Source organism: Ambystoma mexicanum, chromosome 9 (genome assembly GCF_040938575.1).
Source record: "Ambystoma mexicanum isolate Mex_15411 chromosome 9, UKY_AmexF1_1, whole genome shotgun sequence".
NCBI lineage: Eukaryota > Metazoa > Chordata > Amphibia > Caudata > Ambystomatidae > Ambystoma > Ambystoma mexicanum.
In genome coordinates this window covers 923,100,920-923,119,522 of record NC_090931.1, presented here as the reverse complement: position 1 = coordinate 923,119,522, position 18,603 = coordinate 923,100,920, and the positions used below count along the sequence as shown (strand labels likewise).

General features: G+C 47.2%; 1 protein-coding gene across 1 annotated transcript in view; it reads left to right on the top strand.

Moving 5' to 3' along the window:
- Nucleotides 1–8,803, top strand: part of PJVK (pejvakin) — a 239,274-nt gene extending 230,471 nt beyond the window's left edge. Inside the window, exon 6 of the mRNA XM_069616106.1 lies at nt 7,569–8,803. Within this exon, the coding sequence (XP_069472207.1) occupies nt 7,569–7,870 (302 nt within the window). The 3' untranslated portion in view covers nt 7,871–8,803. The remainder of the gene's footprint in view (nt 1–7,568) is intronic.
- The last annotated feature ends 9,800 nt before the right edge of the window (nt 8,804–18,603 follow it).

The window sequence follows — 18,603 nt, the reverse complement described above, 5'->3', positions numbered from 1 at the left end:
ATACTCTGCCTACTTCTCTCAGACTGGAACCATCCTTCTATGCCTTTAAGAACAAAGCCAAATCCTTGCTCCTAGCCCAAGACACACACTATCACCTACTGTAAATCCCTACACTAGGATTAACTCATTCACTACAACTTTCCTAGCCTACTTTTTTCATAAATATACTAAGACCTACTGCCTGTAATCACTATGTATATATTCCACTAATGTATAGTATGCTTTTTCTCTGTAACTGTTTATGCTGCTGTTCTTGTATATTATCCACAAATGTATAGTATGCTCTTTCTGTAACTATATAATGCTGATGTTCATGTAACCTAAGATATGTGCCCAGATGCCGTCGGGCCAGGTGCGCTATATAAATAAATACAATACAATACAATACAACAACAAAGCCGGTGAGTTGGGAAGACTGATGCCAGACCGGTCTGTGTTGAAGTCAAGGTGCAAGCGGCAACATTGTAAAAAGAGCGCTGGAACGAACATTGTTAAATGCGTGTGATGAAAGACACGCGTGAAGCTACATTAGTGGTGAATATTTGAACATTAGAAGGAAAGATACGACACTGTTGACAGAGTGGTCCGGCACTGTGAATGTGCTCAGTCGAAGGTCTCTGTACGGTATCCTGATAAAAGAAACAAAAGTAGAAGATTGATGTGAAGAGTAAATTGTGTGAAGTGAATCGAAGTGGTCCTGCGAAGATTTAAGCAAAAACCATTGCACATTTGAAAGTCTTTGATTCTGGTGTCAAAAGGGATCTGAGCCCGAACAAGGGAGACCAAATTGGGAACATTGCAGAAAAGGGGTCTGATCACGGACGAGACGGACCCGTGGTCCGAGCCGGAAGGAGGGAGACCAGTTTTGAATTTATGAAAGTGAACATCCTGACAAAGGAAAGGAACTATCGGGAGGATAGCTACGGGCAACGTGCTCGCCTTGGAAGCAAAATGACACGGAACAGCACAGGTTTGATCCCCGGGTCTGCGCTTAAAACCTCTGGGAATTAAGCCCGTTATAAATAACCAATCAAATCAAACTTTTGTGTTTTATTTGTTGCATCAGGACCTCTGCAATACGAGACTGACGAGAGAGTTTGGCAGAAGTTCCTGATTCCTATGTGTTGAACTGTTACCTCGTGAACCGTGCTGAAAATGTGGAGAAGGGAAGCTAACTGCTTAACTATCCTGACATATCAATTCTTAAACACTTTTTTTTTTGCATACATTGTTATCCCACACTATTTTGTATTTAGAAGTAAGGATTGACAATAGTTTTTTTTAGTATAGGCCCTTTTATTTTGACAGACACCACTAGGATTGCGTTATTATTATTTGATGGTCATAGCTTGATCCCATCTTTAGATTTAGGTTTAGATTGGCGTTCTACCAACCCATTGAAGTTCAACAAACACACTTGAACTGTGATCACTTGTGTCTGTCTTCTCTGTTTGATACCATGCCTTCCTTACAGAAAGAACAAAGAAGCTGTAGCATACAAATGGTTCCAAAGAAACACTTACACCCTGAAGTATTGTAAATAATTTAGATTTATTATAAATACAAGCAGGCCAAGGTAAATCTTGTATCATGTGGGACTTCTTGTAATTCAGGGAGAAGCGCAGTTTGTCAAGAGAATGGCAGGTTATGCTGAGAAGTTCTAGGGCCTGTTCGGGAGAACATACACTGATCAGTCAATCATCCAGGTAGGGGTAGACGTGAATTCCCCCTCTCCTGAGAATTGCAGCTACCACTGCCTTTAGCTTGGTGGAAACCCCCGGGGCAGAGGTCAGCCTGAATGGCAGAACTCGAAAAGATCATGAGAACCGCCAACGGCGAACCTCAGGTACTTTCTGTGCTTGTAATGGAAAGGCACATGAAAGTAAGCATCCTGAAGGACCAATGACACCATCCAATCCTGGAGCTGGAGGGCCTGACGGATCTGAGAAAGGGTGACCATCTTGAACGTGTCCTTCCTGAGGAACTTGTTCAAGCATCTCAAGTCCAAAATGAGTCTGAATCCTCTATCCTTCTTGGGGATTAGAAAATGGGGAGAGTGCCACCCTTTGTTTCTCTCTGTTACAGGTACTGGTTCTATAGCACCTTTCTCTAGCAGGCTCAACATTTCCTGCACAAGGAATGGATCCAGAACTTTGAATGAGTGGCTCCCCTGTGGATGGTCCTGAGGCCTTTTTAGAAAGGGGAGGCAGTAACCCTGGGCTACTGTTTCCAACGTCCACGCATCTGAAGTAATACCCTGCCATTCTTGCAGATGCAGTGAAAGTGTGCCTCCCACTGGGGTCTTGTGGGTTAAGGCCTCAGAGAGGTTTTGAGGCAGCTGAAGCAGTGACTGGGGTTAAAGTAGCCTGCCTTGGCTGACTTTGTACCTCTCCCTCGTCCACCTCGAGGGAATCTTCTTTGGCCCCTTTGACTAGCCAGTCCTCTCGACCATCCAACTGAGGAGTAGAAGCGAAAGGATTTACCCCTCCAAGATGATCCACTGGGGTGAGATGGTTGTGGCTGTCTGATGGCGGCACCAAGGGATTTGGCTACCGCCTTTGAGGTCTGCAGCTTCTCTAGGCTTTTGTCAGCCTTGCTGCCAAATAGCTGAGTGCCATCAAAGGGCATGTTGAGGAGTCTGAATTTAGTCCGGTGCAAAACCCGACTTCCTCAACCATGCAAACCTGCGTATTACCATGCTTACCACCATGGCTTTGCTGATGCCATCAGCCGAGTCCAGTCCTGATTGTAGAGACTCACACAAAATCTCCTTACCGCCTCTTACAATATTCAAGAACCCGTCTCTCTCTTCCCCTTCAGGAATATAGTCAGCCACCATAGCTACACAGTCCCACAGGGTGAATGTCAATTTTGCTAAGGCGCATGTGGCATTTGCAGACTTGAGAGTCATGCTGCCGGCAGAAAATACCTTCCTAGCCCAAGCATTGAAACGCTTATCATCCCTGTCTGGTGGGATGGTTAGGTAAGCAGGCAGTTTGGAAGTAGACATCGCTGCCTGAACTACCAGGCTCTCTGGTGCTGGGTGCTTTGACAAATAGTTAGGGTCGCTACTTGAGGGCCTGTACTTTTTGGTGAGGTTCGTAGTCACCCCTTGACTTGATTCAGGAACCTCCTAATTTGCCACAACCCTTTTTTGACGTGCGACATGAAATGGGAGAATGGGATCCGCACCTTTGTGGAGGACGTCTGTCAGGTCGTCTTGCTCGAATGGTGGAGCAGGTCTGCTCCATCCCAGAAAATATATAACTCTGGTCATAAGGTGCCTATAAGAGGAATCTACATGGTCTGCCGGGTCTGGCTTACCAAACTCAAGTTTAGGTGATGTGTCAACACAACTAGCAGATTGGAGATTTTCATACACATTTTTTAACCTGGACTCCTCTGAAATGAGGCTTTTTGGGGCGTTAGGAGTGCCAAACTTCAACCCAAATGGTGGATTGTCCTGGTCTGATGGCTTTCACTCCCCATAAATGGAGGATAAAGACTAGAAAAAAATCCGTCTTTGGCAAAGGCTTGTAGGATTTTTCAACTTCTTTAGAAATTGTGGAAGGTTTAGTGCGCGAAGACGTTGATGGCTGCAACCCCGATGGCGTTGATGGCTTCAACACTAATGGCGTCTACGCTGATGGTGTCGCGTCGACTACCTCAGCACTAATGCCATCGATGTTTTCAATGATTTCTTTGTCATAGACGGAGCCCGGGAAAGTCTTGACCCTCGACTCGATTGAGTCTTTGATGTTTTTTCGTCATATCGAGACCTCAGGGGTTCTCGAGAGGTCTCTGTCCTACGTCCCGGGCTCGAGGGCACAGAGGATTTAGCCTTAGCCCTTTCCTTGTCAGCTTTTGATGGCACAAAAGGAGCATGGCCTCTTTCTTTCTCTTTCGAGGGGGTCAGGGCCTCCTTCTTGAAAATGTTTAGCATTTCCTGCCTGATTTCTTCCCACTCAGCTGGAGTGGAGGATTTGGTTGGGCAGGTTATCATTCTCTCCAGAGTGGAATCGGATGAAGATGAAGAAGGTGATCTATAGTGCCTTTTCTTCGCCTTCTTCAAAGAGGACAAGGAATGGTGCGACCTGCTCCTGGAGCGAGAACGTTTTTTCGAACTCTTCCTTCGAGAAGAGTTACCTCTCAACTCGTTGTACGACTGTTTCTTCGACATAGTCGTCGATGGGGATTTAGTAGAGGGGCCTACCCACTGCTAATTTCCCTTTACGCTCTTTCAGAGCCTTACCAGTCATGGACTGACAGGACTCACATTCCGCCATTCTATGTTGCACGACCAGGCACCACAGACACACATGATGAGGAGCTCTGAGGGACACTTTGGCACCGCAGTCGTGGAATTTTTCAACCCGGTCTTTGAGGTTGATGATGTCGAAGATGAGGCCATCGTACTCGAGTATCGAAGATTTTCTCACAAAAAAAACAAAGCATGCTGTATTTGTCGAAGCGTTACATATCACGGAAAAACGGAACTGAAGCTAATGGGCGCTGCGCGTGCTATATATTCCAACGATGACGTTGATGCTGAGATGGAAGCTCCCGAGGGACATTGCGTCGACCGCATCGACACACAGCGCCCTCTGCTGAAATGATTCAAGATGCTGAAGCTGGAAGGGAAGCTATCAAAAGATGAGGAATACGTGGGAGGACACAATCCATTCAAAAGGGTGTTTTATATTTGTTGAATCAGGAGGCCATTGAGCTGTTTGATAATACTTTATCAATTATAATGAGTACCAATTTCGGTTGGGTGATTTTCTATGTAAATATGTGCTCTGTAAAGCTCTTTGGATAAAGGCGCTATATAAATAACACATATAATGGAGGCTAGAAAAACCTCTAACGATGGATGATCAGGTGATGGTGGTCGGGGACTTTAATTATCAGTATGAGCCTGACCCTTTCCTCAGCAATGTTTAGTTAGTGGAAGATGAATTTAGGGGTATCCCTGAGTTGTCTCTTGCAGCAAAGCAAAAGAGGTGATGGCTGGAAGGTTTAGAATTAATCTTAACCTCTGGCATTGCTCTGGGTAACCCTCCAGACCATACTGGATCTAAGGAAGAACTAACAAATGATATGTTTTTGTACTATTTTTGATTGGGGGCTGACTATGGGTTAGCCCCCCTCTAAATAATTGCTTATAACTCCTGTTCTGTAGCAGATCTAACATTGAACATGGTTGATACTACCAGAACTAACGAATATCTAACAAATTACATACATTTTGGTCAATTTTTTGATTGAGGGGGGCTAGCTACGGATTAGCCTCCCCACAAAAGAATTGCTTATAACTCCTGTAACAGCCAAGCTCATTGGCCGTCGCCAGGGCATTACCCGGCTGACAAGGACTTAACTGACGAGGGACTCAGCGCGCGTCCCTCGCAATTCCTTTTCATACTCCTGCCTCGCCGCCATGGAAAGGGAGAAGGGACTACATCTAGTCCCTTCACCATATTCCATGGCAGGCATTTTTTTGTTTACTACGCTCCGGCCTGTAACTATGGGCCCCGGTGGCATTATCTGACAAAGTAATTACCCCTGAGCCCCCGCCGGATTAGAACTTATTGCCTAATTAGGCTATTGCCCTATTCTCCTTTCTTCACATTCTCTTGCACACCCGCGCCACTTATCGCATACTCCTTCTTGCACCCTGGTAACTATAAATGCAAAATACAAATACCTTCAGTAAACGCCAAAACTATTGGCATTGCCAATGCTTTTTTGTACTTGATATGGGTTGCTTTTTCGTTCAACATATGCATGCTTTCCGCCAAAATGTTGCTTTTCAGATCCTCCTGTTTCGGTAACTTGCCGTCTAACAGTGTCTGCAAATGCCCTCCCTTTGCTGGTGCTATGTTGGTGTGCTCCGCTCACTTGGCCAGCCTCCTCGCAAGAGATGGATGAAGACTTGCCTCCTTCTGCACACTGGCTTTTTGAATTGGCAGATGACTAGAACCACTGAAAAGAAACACTGCACTAATTGCTTCCTGCATTCAAATTATAAGGCTGATATATCACATGAACAAAAAAAATCATAACCTGTATGGCATCCATGATCTGAAAAAGTGCACACTCTTTTTACTCAATAAAACGTATTCAACACAAAAAATGTCCTTAGTACATTGCAGGATATTTATGAAATACTCGTGATGGATATATCACTTAGAGGGGATAATTTTGTAAGACCTGTACTGTAAAAGTGGGATATAAAACCCAGGCGTACACGGTTTACGCTTCACTTTTACACGTGAGAGTATTTAACGGTCTTTTGTAGCAGAGAGGGGGTATGGAGCGGAAATGTTTCGCCTGTGCATTCCTCCTCTCTCTCCAAAGATGACACATGCCTGCAAGAGATTTTCATTCAAGAATAAATCGAGTAGACTCCTGTGAAATCCGCTTGTTTTGGCACCTGGCAGATGTCACAGGGATTCATTGTAAATGCCGTCTGCCAAGTGTAAATGGCCAGCAGCGTTTACACGTTTTCCAAAAGACAAGGTTTAAAGGCAATTCAGCCTATTTGTACGTTTGGCTTTTGCACTACTTTTTTTGCAAATACATAGTTGCCAACATGATCTAATCCAATCTGTAGGTGCTTATGCAGTTTTTTCCTTTGCATTCTGGGACTTGTAGTTCTGCTTTTCTCCATTATAAAACTCAGACTACAAGTCCTAGAATGGCAAGAAAAAATATGAATGGATAAGCACCTACAGATTGGAATGGATCATAAATTGGGAACTATCCAATAGCATGTTAGTGCTTACATTGGTGGTCACTGCGATGCAGATACCAGTTCAAATAAAATGATTCCCAAAATGCAATCCCTTAATAGAGCTCTTCCTCAGCAGCTCTATCAAATGTAATGCAAAAAGTAAGAACACGCAGTCTGTTGAATCAATTTTTCCCCGTTGTTTCAATGTAGATTCTCCACAAGTACAAAGTATACAGAGAATTTTGGGCAAATTTACGTGACTTTATTATATTAGCACAGACTCCTTAGTGAACTATCAGCACGCGCTCAGGTCTGTCCCGAGACTGATGCTCTTCCATTTTCAGGTATCTCTACTTCCTTTAATTTGCAGTGTTGCCTGTAAAACGCTCCCCCTAGAACGCAGAGACCCATTGTTGTTCCGTACACGTTGCTTACACGAGCGACGCAGGAGAATATTTTGGATTACTCTCGTAAGTAACACCAAAACACCTCATGAATGAAAGGGAACGGTGATATTATTACTCCCAATGCAAATGAGATACGAATGAATGTCTGTGAATCTTCCACTGCCAGCTTCCAAGATTACCAAGCTAATTGTTAATTTTTAGCTTTGATTCTACAGTGCACGCTCTCTAGCTACCCTCATTCACTATTCTGCTGCAGGGATATTTTTATTTAAAAATGTTAACTATGTATCCTTTAAGTTAATAGGGTTTTTGACTCTTAGAAGAAAACCTATGTTACAATGTTTTGCTTTACTAGCTTCGTTTTCTTAAAAACGGTATATTATTATACATTCACTTTTGCTTTAATGTCTCCATGTGCTGTATTTCAGGTAAAAGAACAATGGATACCACTGCAAACTCGGAATTATACATGGACGATGTATTCACAGATTACTTTGAAAAAGCTGCAAGTATGACTGACATTTCCACCAGCTATATCCAGGACGGGTCTCATACGCGCGTGAACTTACTGAATAACAACATCCCGAAGGGCCCGTGTGCCCTCTGCGGAATGGGTCACTCGAAGCGGGAGACAGTCTATGGATGCTTCGAGTGCTCTTTCAATGGACAGAAGTATGTCAGATTGCATGCTGTGCCCTGCTTCGACCTCTGGCACAAAAGGCTTAAATGAGCACCAGGCATGGAAGAGTGTCTACAGGTAGAGCTTCAGGGATGATTGTGCCACTCAGTACCAGCCCAGTAGCTTGCCTTCGGAAGGAGGCAACACGAAGGAAACCCCAAGGCTACTCCTGCTAGGTTAACATCCTGAATTCTCTTCCAAATGGGGACTTCTGGTTCCCACCTTCTCTTCTGGGTCATGTTTTATCCTTGAATCTGCGTTTTTTTCTGGTACTTGTGTTGAGAGAAGGTATTTCTAAAAGCATACTCTAACATCTATTAGCTAAAGTGGTTAGAAAATGAATTCTTGTAAGGAAATAAGCCGAAAGTTCTGGTGCACACTTGACCTTCCATTGCACCTTCCATCCCCTTCAGTTTTTATGCTTTTGGACTGGGTTCCAGCTGGTGCAAGGATGTTTCAGCAGTCATTATGTCAATCTTGGATCCGAGTGAAGTGTTGTATTTCTGTACAATTTGAAAATGCATCTCTTTTGGACAATGTCGCAGAGTCGGACCTGATCATCTCCAGGCCCTTTTTGAAAACCATGGCATTTTCATTCACCATTGTCTGCTTTTAGAAAACACTGTTATGACACAGACGTGACTGATCACTACTTGATGGGTTTTTTTCTGTTCACTGTGTCGAAAGAAGTAATCAGTCCTTTAATTCTGCAGGTGTAGGTGTCCAGGTGTCTTCCACACCTGTGGCCATCATGCTCTCTTATCATAACCACTGCTTGAGTTGGTTTGATGGCTGGCACTTCTGACTGGATCTGATCATTTATTCCTAACAGAAAATTGGGGGTCACTCCCTTACTAGCCATCTTCACTGTTGTTTCCAACTTGTTTATAAATATGCTTTGCACTTTAATCAATATGTTTGGGATACTGCACTTTTTGCGACCCGATCCGATTAACTGCAATGTTGTTAAATCAGTACATTGTCTAGAAATCATTTTTTATCCAAGAAAGGTTTCTTAGGCATAACACCTGAACTCTGCTGGTGTTAAAAATAATAATAGTGGTATTTCCCAAAATAACGTAAAAATAATGCTGAATGCACGGTTTCTGCGCATTCGGCATTGTTGAAAATTACCAATGCCAAAATGCGGAACTAGGTGAGCTAGGGTTGCGGGGGCGGGGGGTGTCTCCCGCACACATAGTTCGGCATTATGGGCTTTGGAGGTTGCAGGGGTGTCTCCCACATACATTAAATGCAAAGCGGGGGGGGGGGGGGGGCAAATGAACAGAATCCCAAAAGCTTGAGTTTCAAACTGTGTCCAAGTCGCCTTTGCAATTTTGAAAGTCGAGCTTTTCGACATTCGGCTTTTTAACGTATATCCAATAATAGTATGTCATACTTCTGAAAGTCAGCTAATCTTGATGCACCCTCACTACAGATACACCCAACCCGTTGATGCTTTAGAATCAGCAATTCAGCATTTTGCCCATCTCATTGTGAGTCTCCCTAACCAAGTAGTGACTTAGGCACGTGTTCATAGAGTCTGTGGGGGGCTCTCTGTGAGGCTTTCTTTCTTATCTGATGCCTCGTGCCTTTTCCCCCTCCCTGTTCGACTGTTCCTCGCTGCATCTGCCGTTCTTGGGAGGTTGTGTGGGATGCAGAAGGTTTTGCTAACAAAAAATAAAAGGGTCCATCTCTGTAACAAGAATTTAATTACTTTCAAACACACTGTGCTCACTGGTCTAAAAAGCAAACAAAGCCCACTGGTAAGTCAATGTCCTGGCAAGTGAAGAGGTTTCCTCCTGACTGCAACAGGCAGTTCGCAGGAAATGCTGCATCCATCCCTACCTAGGAGAGACGCTGGATGTATTGTGCATACATATAGGCCTACTCAGTGAGTTACTTTGCTCCGTAATGTGGAATATGAGAAGGGGGACCAGGGGGGAACGTGGAGCGTTTCCCCCGGGGTTGATTTTGGGCGCTGCACATGCCAGCGAGCTGGCCTGCGCACAGAGCACCCTGGAGGTATAAAGGGGGCAGGGAAGGTTCGGGAGCAAGCAACAGTTGGGCACAGTGCAGAGGTACTGACTCCATGTTCCAGTTCCTGGAAATAAAACGCACTATCTTCACTAGTGATATCATTTTTAACTTGTTCAGAAGAAGTACCTTTTGCTTTTAGCATTAGTGACGTAGAGTCATAGGCTTCCTAATCATATATAGACGCTTGTACAGCTTTCACGTTCTGTAAAACACATGTTTACAGGTTCTTGTCACTTGCATTGTAGAGTGCACACCCACCATTCCATCCACAGTCATCGCAGCTCAGGCCCCAGCTGAAATTCACATACGTTCCCAGAACGTTCACACATCATTACTAACCCAACTTTCCCTGAGCTGTCATTCACTCACAGACACCAACATTCTAACACTATGCATAGAGGACCAGCAGGACAAAGACATTAGACGACTCATCTATACATTACCCGAAACGCAAGACCCAACAGTGACCTGCTGCAACAGCTGTGGGCGGCGCGGTCAGACACACTGCTATTGATGGTGCATGTTCCCTGGCTTTTGCTCAGCTCCATCAAAGTCTGGGCATGAATGCCGCAATATGCACTGCTTAGAGGTATTCTCTTCTAATAGTCTCATTGTTCCATCCTCCAGCTCTCCTCAGTACCCTACCGTTTTCACAGTGCCTAGGAATATGGGGAATTAGCACTACAGAAGAACCTTTTACAGAAGCATGTAGGGTACTGGAAGATGGGTCTTCACAAAGTGGATACACGTCATGAAAGCCAAAGAAAAAGAATACTCTATTCCCAGAGGATCTGCTTTTTCACTACAGGTGATCCAGAACAGTGATCCAGAACTCATTTTCAGGCTGCCCTTGGCCACCCACTCTCCCTCTTTCATCTCTGATTGCCTAACAGCCATTCAAGTTTGGTGTGCCACCAATGATCTTTGTCTGAATGCCAGCAAGACAGAGATCCTCCTCATCGGCACACCTTCACCATCTTTTCCCCTTACTCTCTGGCCGGCCTCCCTTGGCCCTCCTCCTACCCCCACCTCTTACCTCTCTCTAGGTTGGACTATTGTAACTGCCTCTTTCTAAATGTACCTGCCTCTACTCTCCGCTCTCTGCAACTAATCCAGAACAGGTCTGCGAGACGTGTCCTTGGTTTCAAGCCCTGTGATCGTATCTCTCCAGCTCTGAAATCTCTCCATTAGCTCCCAGTGGATGCAAGGATTAAATTCAAAACCCTCTGCATTGTCCACAAGACTTTCTGAGGCCTGGGTCCAAAATACTTTCAGCTATCCCTCCACAAATACCTCGTTGCGCAAGATCTTCGCTCCTCTACCCCTAACTCCCTCAGGGTCAGTCGTTTTTCATAGAAACTAGCTGGGGGTAGCTCTATGTCTTCGGCTGGGGCCTCCCTCTGCCACTCTAAAACGTGAGTAGAAACATCTCTGGTTCCGGAAGCACCTCAAGACCTTCCTCTTGCTTCTGCCTTCGCTCCCCCTCTCCCCTGCTGATCTGTTCTCTCTTGGCACTGTGCACCTGGCCACCCTCTGTCCTCCGGGCCCAGGTACCTGCTCACCCTGCCACCCTCCCGCACTGCCTCCGGGCTATCCCTTTCCCTGGTGTCTGTATCTGTACCCATACAGTCCCCCATACCTCCTTTTGTCTTATCAGACCTACCCTGTCTCCTGCCTTAAACCCAGCACTTGCCAATTGCTGGCTGCACTACCACTGTTTGTTGCCTTTATCATGTATGTATTTATTATTATTTATCTGTTTCTCCTTTGCTCCGCACTTTCCACCTCTCCCGCCTTCCATGCACTTTTCCCCCCCTCCTCTCCCATGCACTTGCATATTCTCATTGTCATTGGGCCTAGTAAGATCGCTGTTTTGTTCTCCCCGTTCCCCTCCCTTGCCTTGTCACGCTCTGAAACACTTGTGTACGAGCGCGATAGAAATAAAATATCAATATCAGTGTGGTGAGACCGGTCGACGGGCTTAAAAGGAGATCATGTCTCCCAAGCTAGGAGAAGCCGCCACTGGCTGCCAATGGAGGCTAGAATCTCACACAGTCTGCTCACCATAACACACATATACTTGTCAGGTGTCAATCCGGAGTATCTGGCAGAGACTCTACCCAGAAAACAAACGCAGAGGGTACTAAGATCTAATGATACCAACTTGCTTAATGTCATGCGCCCGGGTCGGTGGGGCCTGTGATATCAATGGAGGGCTTGCCGCCATTGAACTGTCCAGTCACGGTCCCGTCGCATACTGCTTGAGTGGTCTAGATGCTCTCCACCATGGCTGCCGCCGGGAGGTTCTTCATCCCTCCTCTCCCAGCGGCCGGCGCATTGCAACCTCAGTGTTCTTTCACTTTGCTTTGGTACTTGACGCTAGTTACATCCGCTTTGTTCCACATCGGAACGCCCTGTCCTTTGTGCCTTCCTCTCTTTTTCCACACCGGCGGCTGGCCCGCTTCCATCTGGCACGCTGCTTCCTCCCGCCTGCCCGCTCTTTGGCATCTCTCTTCTTTCCCTCTCTCCCCTGGTTGCTACGAGCACTCTGCTCACATCCCATCATGTTACCCTTTGCTTTGCGTTCTCTTTGCTTTTTCCATTGTCAGCGTGACGCTCTCCCTTGCAACGCACACTCTCTCTCTCTCAGGCCTCCCGGCCACCCTCCGGCCCTCCGGTCACCCTACCTTACCTTATCATTGGAGTCCCGTCTCCTCACCTTTCGTTCCGGTTCCATCTGGAATTGCTCTGCCCATGTGCATCTCGACCTGCTTCCTCGGCACATATCTGAGCCTACCTTCCGTTGGGATACTTTGATCAGCAACAGGCCTCTTCTGGAGTTCTTTGGAGACTACGCTACTCAACCTGTCCTCCTGTCTACTGAGGTTTTTTATGCCTACTGAGGCTTTAGTTTTTCCCCACTTTGCCTATCTCGGGAGAGAGGCCACAGGTCTGCAACCTAACAGGCAGCCACTGTGGCTTCCTCTCGGGATAGGCCCTACCTCCATAAAAAAAAAGGACTACCGTTCAAGAAGAGGCTCTGTGAGGACCAGCTTTGACACCAGCACATCAGGTAAGGAGGAAGAGGAGATCAGTGATTCCAGGGGAGAATCCAAGGGAATTGACAGTTTGCCACGCCCGAAAGAAAATATGGCTACAGCAGAACAGGTCCATGAACTTGTAGCAGCCGTCCAAGGTGTGACCTCAGAGGAGAGGTGCAAAACCTAAAGACCAAAAACACAGTGTTTCGCCAACTGATTATAGCCCGTGAGCACCACCCAGCGGAATTGCCACCCATGGCCTTGCCTTCCAGAAAGTATGACGGAACGGCCAAGAAACTGAAAGAATTCCTTGACGCCTGTATGATTCACTTCACGCTGCGGGCTACCACATATACCTCGGAACATGCCCACATTGGGTTTATGATGTCTAATATGACAGGCAATGCGTTAGCCTGGCAACGCCTCTGGTCACCAGCGCCAGTCCCATCCTTCATGACTTTGAAGGTTTTCTGGCACAGCTAAAGCAAGACTTTGAGCGACCAGAGATTACGTGCTCTACATCTGAAGAGCTGCTGGACGTTCGCCAAGGTCCGGCGGACCTGTTGTCTTATAGTACTACATTCAAGAGGTTAGCCACCGAAGCTGGCTGGCCTGAACAAGCGCAATACGCAACCTTCCGGCGTGCTTTAAGGGAGGAGATCAAAGAAGAGTTGGCTCGATCTCCGCGACCCCCTACCTTTTCTGACCTGCTATCCACTGTGCTGCAGATAGAATACTGCTTGCAGGAAAGGAAGACCGAATGAAGAGTCTTCGGGGCACCTATTCCTTCTCAAACTCCTCTCATCCTGCTTCTTCCTCGCCTCAGCGAACAACCCGAGAGGAACCCATGCAGATTGGCGCAGCTCGGTCCCCACTTATGCCTGATGAGCGGAAGCGTGAAAGGGGGAAGGGTCTTTGTGCTTTCTGTGGATCTGATGGACACCTGCTTTGGGATTGCCCCGAAGTGCCCCCTCGACGTCTGGGAAGCAGGCGACCTCGGTCCTAGGTGGGACAGGCTACCGAGGTTCCACTTCCAGTCCCTATGCTTCTCTCTCTGTTTCCTCTTACAACTCCCAGGAGGACTCCCGTCTGATGGTAGTGGCCATACAAGTATGCATAAATCAATGCAAGATCGATTCCCTTGCTCTCTTGGACTGCGGGGCAGCAGGGAATTTTATGGACACCATTTGGGTGGACAAGGTGGACCTCCGACGACTTGAAGAACGCAAGGAAGGGCAGAAAGTTGAAGGAGTCGATGGCAGTCCTCTCAGGTTAGGTCCTATCACACAAACAACAGAAGACCTGCATGTCACGGTCATGCAGCATTCTGAGGTCCTCAAGTTCGATATAATCCTTGCCGCCCACTTTTCGGTCATTTTGGGAATAACTTGGTCAAGGAAGCACAACCCGAGGATAGACTGGGCCCAGAACCAGTTGGAGTTTGACTCGGTATAATGCAAACAACACTGCCTCTAAGGAGCCGCATACAGAACCGTTCGCACGGTTCTGACAACTGCTGCAAGCACCATCGGGGTGCACAGTATACCCATAGACCTGTCTCCCTACAACAAGGTCTTTGCTGAAAAGACTCCACTGAAGCTTCCACCCCACAGACCAGATGACTGCGCAATCGATTTGGTACTGGATGCTTTTGTTACGTTTGGACAGATGTTCTCCCTCTCTCAAGCCAAAAAGAAGGCACTCAGAGATTATCTTGATGCCAACCTCCAAAACGGCCTAATGCAGCCCTCCAGGTCCCCAGTGGGTGCTTCTATTTTCTTCATACCCAAACGAGATTCGACAGAGCTCTGGGCCTGTATTGACTATAGTGGTCTCAATAAGGTAAAAATCAGAGACTGTTACCCCATGCCACTAATCACTGACATCCTTGAAGCGGTCTAGGTTGCCAAGGTGTTCTCCAAATTGGATCTCACAAGCGCATAACACCTCTTACAGATACTCGCTGGAAACAAATGGAAGACGGCCTTCCGAACACCATATGGGCACTTTGAATATCGGGTGATGCCGTTCGGGCTGGTTAACGCTCATGCCGTTTTTCGACGGTTTATGGACAAGTTGTTCTCGGATCTTATGTACCTGTCAGTAATCGTCTATCTGGATGACATCCTGATTTTTTCACCCTCTCTCCAGTCTTTTCTCTCTCGAGAACTCTGCTCACATCCCATCATGTTACCCTTTGCTTTGCGTTCTCTTTGCTTTTTCCATTGTCAGCGTGACGCTCTCCCTTGCAACGCACACTCTCTCTCTCTCAGGCCTCCCGGCCACCCTCCGGCCCTCCGGTCACCCTACCTTACCTTATCATTGGAGTCCCGTCTCCTCACCTTTCGTTCCGGTTCCATCTGGAATTGCTCTGCCCATGTGCATCTCGACCTGCTTCCTCGGCACATATCTGAGCCTACCTTCCGTTGGGATACTTTGATCAGCAACAGGCCTCTTCTGGAGTTCTTTGGAGACTACGCTACTCAACCTGTCCTCCTGTCTACTGAGGTTTTTTATGCCTACTGAGGCTTTAGTTTTTCCCCACTTTGCCTATCTCGGGAGAGAGGCCACAGGTCTGCAACCTAACAGGCAGCCACTGTGGCTTCCTCTCGGGATAGGCCCTACCTCCATAAAAAAAAAGGACTACCGTTCAAGAAGAGGCTCTGTGAGGACCAGCTTTGACACCAGCACATCAGGTAAGGAGGAAGAGGAGATCAGTGATTCCAGGGGAGAATCCAAGGGAATTGACAGTTTGCAACGCCCGAAAGAAAATATGGCTACAGCAGAACAGGTCCATGAACTTGTAGCAGCCGTCCAAGGTGTGACCTCAGAGGAGAGGTGCAAAACCTAAAGACCAAAAACACAGTGTTTCGCCAACTGATTATAGCCCGTGAGCACCACCCAGCGGAATTGCCACCCATGGCCTTGCCTTCCAGAAAGTATGACGGAACGGCCAAGAAACTGAAAGAATTCCTTGACGCCTGTATGATTCACTTCACGCTGCGGGCTACCACATATACCTCGGAACATGCCCACATTGGGTTTATGATGTCTAATATGACAGGCAATGCGTTAGCCTGGCAACGCCTCTGGTCACCAGCGCCAGTCCCATCCTTCATGACTTTGAAGGTTTTCTGGCACAGCTAAAGCAAGACTTTGAGTGACCAGAGATTACGTGCTCTACATCTGAAGAGCTGCTGGACGTTCGCCAAGGTCCGGCGGACCTGTTGTCTTATAGTACTACATTCAAGAGGTTAGCCACCGAAGCTGGCTGGCCTGAACAAGCGCAATACGCAACCTTCCGGCGTGCTTTAAGGGAGGAGATCAAAGAAGAGTTGGCTCGATCTCCGCGACCCCCTACCTTTTCTGACCTGCTATCCACTGTGCTGCAGATAGAATACTGCTTGCAGGAAAGGAAGACCGAATGAAGACGTCTTCGGGGCACCTATTCCTTCTCAAACTCCTCTCATCCTGCTTCTTCCTCGCCTCAGCGAACAACCCGAGAGGAACCCATGCAGATTGGCGCAGCTCGGTCCCCACTTATGCCTGATGAGCGGAAGCGTGAAAGGGGGAAGGGTCTTTGTGCTTTCTGTGGATCTGATGGACACCTGCTTTGGGATTGCCCCGAAGTGCCCCCTCGACGTCTGGGAAGCAGGCGACCTCGGTCCTAGGTGGGACAGGCTACCGAGGTTCCACTTCCAGTCCCTATGTTTCTCTCTCTGTTTCCTCTTACAACTCCCAGGAGGACTCCCGTCTGATAGTAGTGGCCATACAAGTATGCATAAATCAATGCAAGATCGATTCCCTTGCTCTCTTGGACTGCGGGGCAGCAGGGAATTTTATGGACACCATTTGGGTGGACAAGGTGGACCTCCGACGACTTGAAGAACGCAAGGAAGGGCAGAAAGTTGAAGGAGTCGATGGCAGTCCTCTCAGGTTAGGTCCTATCACACAAACAACAGAAGACCTGCATGTCACGGTCATGCAGCATTCTGAGGTCCTCAAGTTCGATATAATCCTTGCCGCCCACTTTTCGGTCATTTTGGGAATAACTTGGTTAAGGAAGCACAACCCGAGGATAGACTGGGCCCAGAACCAGTTGGAGTTTGACTCGGTATAATGCAAACAACACTGCCTCTAAGGAGCCGCATACAGAACCGTTCGCACGGTTCTGACAACTGCTGCAAGCACCATCGGGGTGCACAGTATACCCATAGACCTGTCTCCCTACAACAAGGTCTTTGCTGAAAAGACTCCACTGAAGCTTCCACCCCACAGACCAGATGACTGCGCAATCGATTTGGTACTGGATGCTTTTGTTACGTTTGGACAGATGTTCTCCCTCTCTCAAGCCAAAAAGAAGGCACTCAGAGATTATCTTGATGCCAACCTCCAAAACGGCCTAATGCAGCCCTCCAGGTCCCCAGTGGGTGCTTCTATTTTCTTCATACCCAAACGAGATTCGACAGAGCTCTGGGCCTGTATTGACTATAGTGGTCTCAATAAGGTAAAAATCAGAGACTGTTACCCCATGCCACTAATCACTGACATCCTTGAGGCGGTCTAGGTTGCCAAGGTGTTCTCCAAATTGGATCTCACAAGCGCATAACACCTCTTACAGATACTCGCTGGAAACAAATGGAAGACGGCCTTCCGAACACCATATGGGCACTTTGAGTATCGGGTGATGCCGTTCGGGCTGGTTAACGCTCATGCCGTTTTTCGACGGTTTATGGACAAGTTGTTCTCGGATCTTATGTACCTGTCAGTAATCGTCTATCTGGATGACATCCTGATTTTTTCACCCTCTCTCCAGGAACATGACAACAGGATGGCAGGACATTGCGGTCAGTCTGGTACTCTAGAACTAGTACGGCGCTCTTTCTATTGGCCCTACTTGAGGAAAGACGAGTGAGAATATGCGTGGTTGTTTCCCACCTGTGCCAGAAGTAAACATACTACAACCAAACCTCTCAGCCTACTAGAACAAGGATCCCTGCTGTCTTGTCCCTGGAGTCTGGTCACGACCGACTTCATAGTGGACCTCCCGGAGTCTCAGTCTTGTACATGTATCATGGTCACAGTTGACTCGCTGTCCAAGTTAGCACACTTCTCCCTCGTGCCTGGGATTCCATCTGCTGTGGTTATGGCTGAGATATTCGTCAGAGATGTGTTTCGCCTGCACGGCTTGCCAGACAGGATCATATCGGATAGAGGGAGCCAGTATACCTCAAAGTTTTGGAAAGCATGTTGTGGTCTGTTAGGTATCTAGAGGGCTCTTTTGTCTGGTTTCCATCCCCAAACCAATGGGCAGACAGAATGTCTCCTCAGCACCCTCGAGCGGTATCTGAGATGTTATATGAATCAGCAATAAGATAACTGGGTGTCCTTGTTACCGACTGCCGAATTCGCATATAACAATTCTCGACATTCTGCTACGGGAAACACCCCGTTCTACTGTACCTATGGACAACATCCCATTTTCCAATATCCACTGGACCAAACTTATCAGCCATTGAATCAACCTTGTCCAGGATTACTGAGGCTCACAAGACCGCTAAACTCAGCTTAGAAGAAAGCCAAAAGACATACAAATCTCAAGCCGATCGGCATCGCAGGGAGTGTCCCAACTGGAAGGTGGACTCTCGGGTCTGGCTGTCAACCAAGTTCTTGCCCGCTGGGTCCGACCCTCTAAATTGTCCC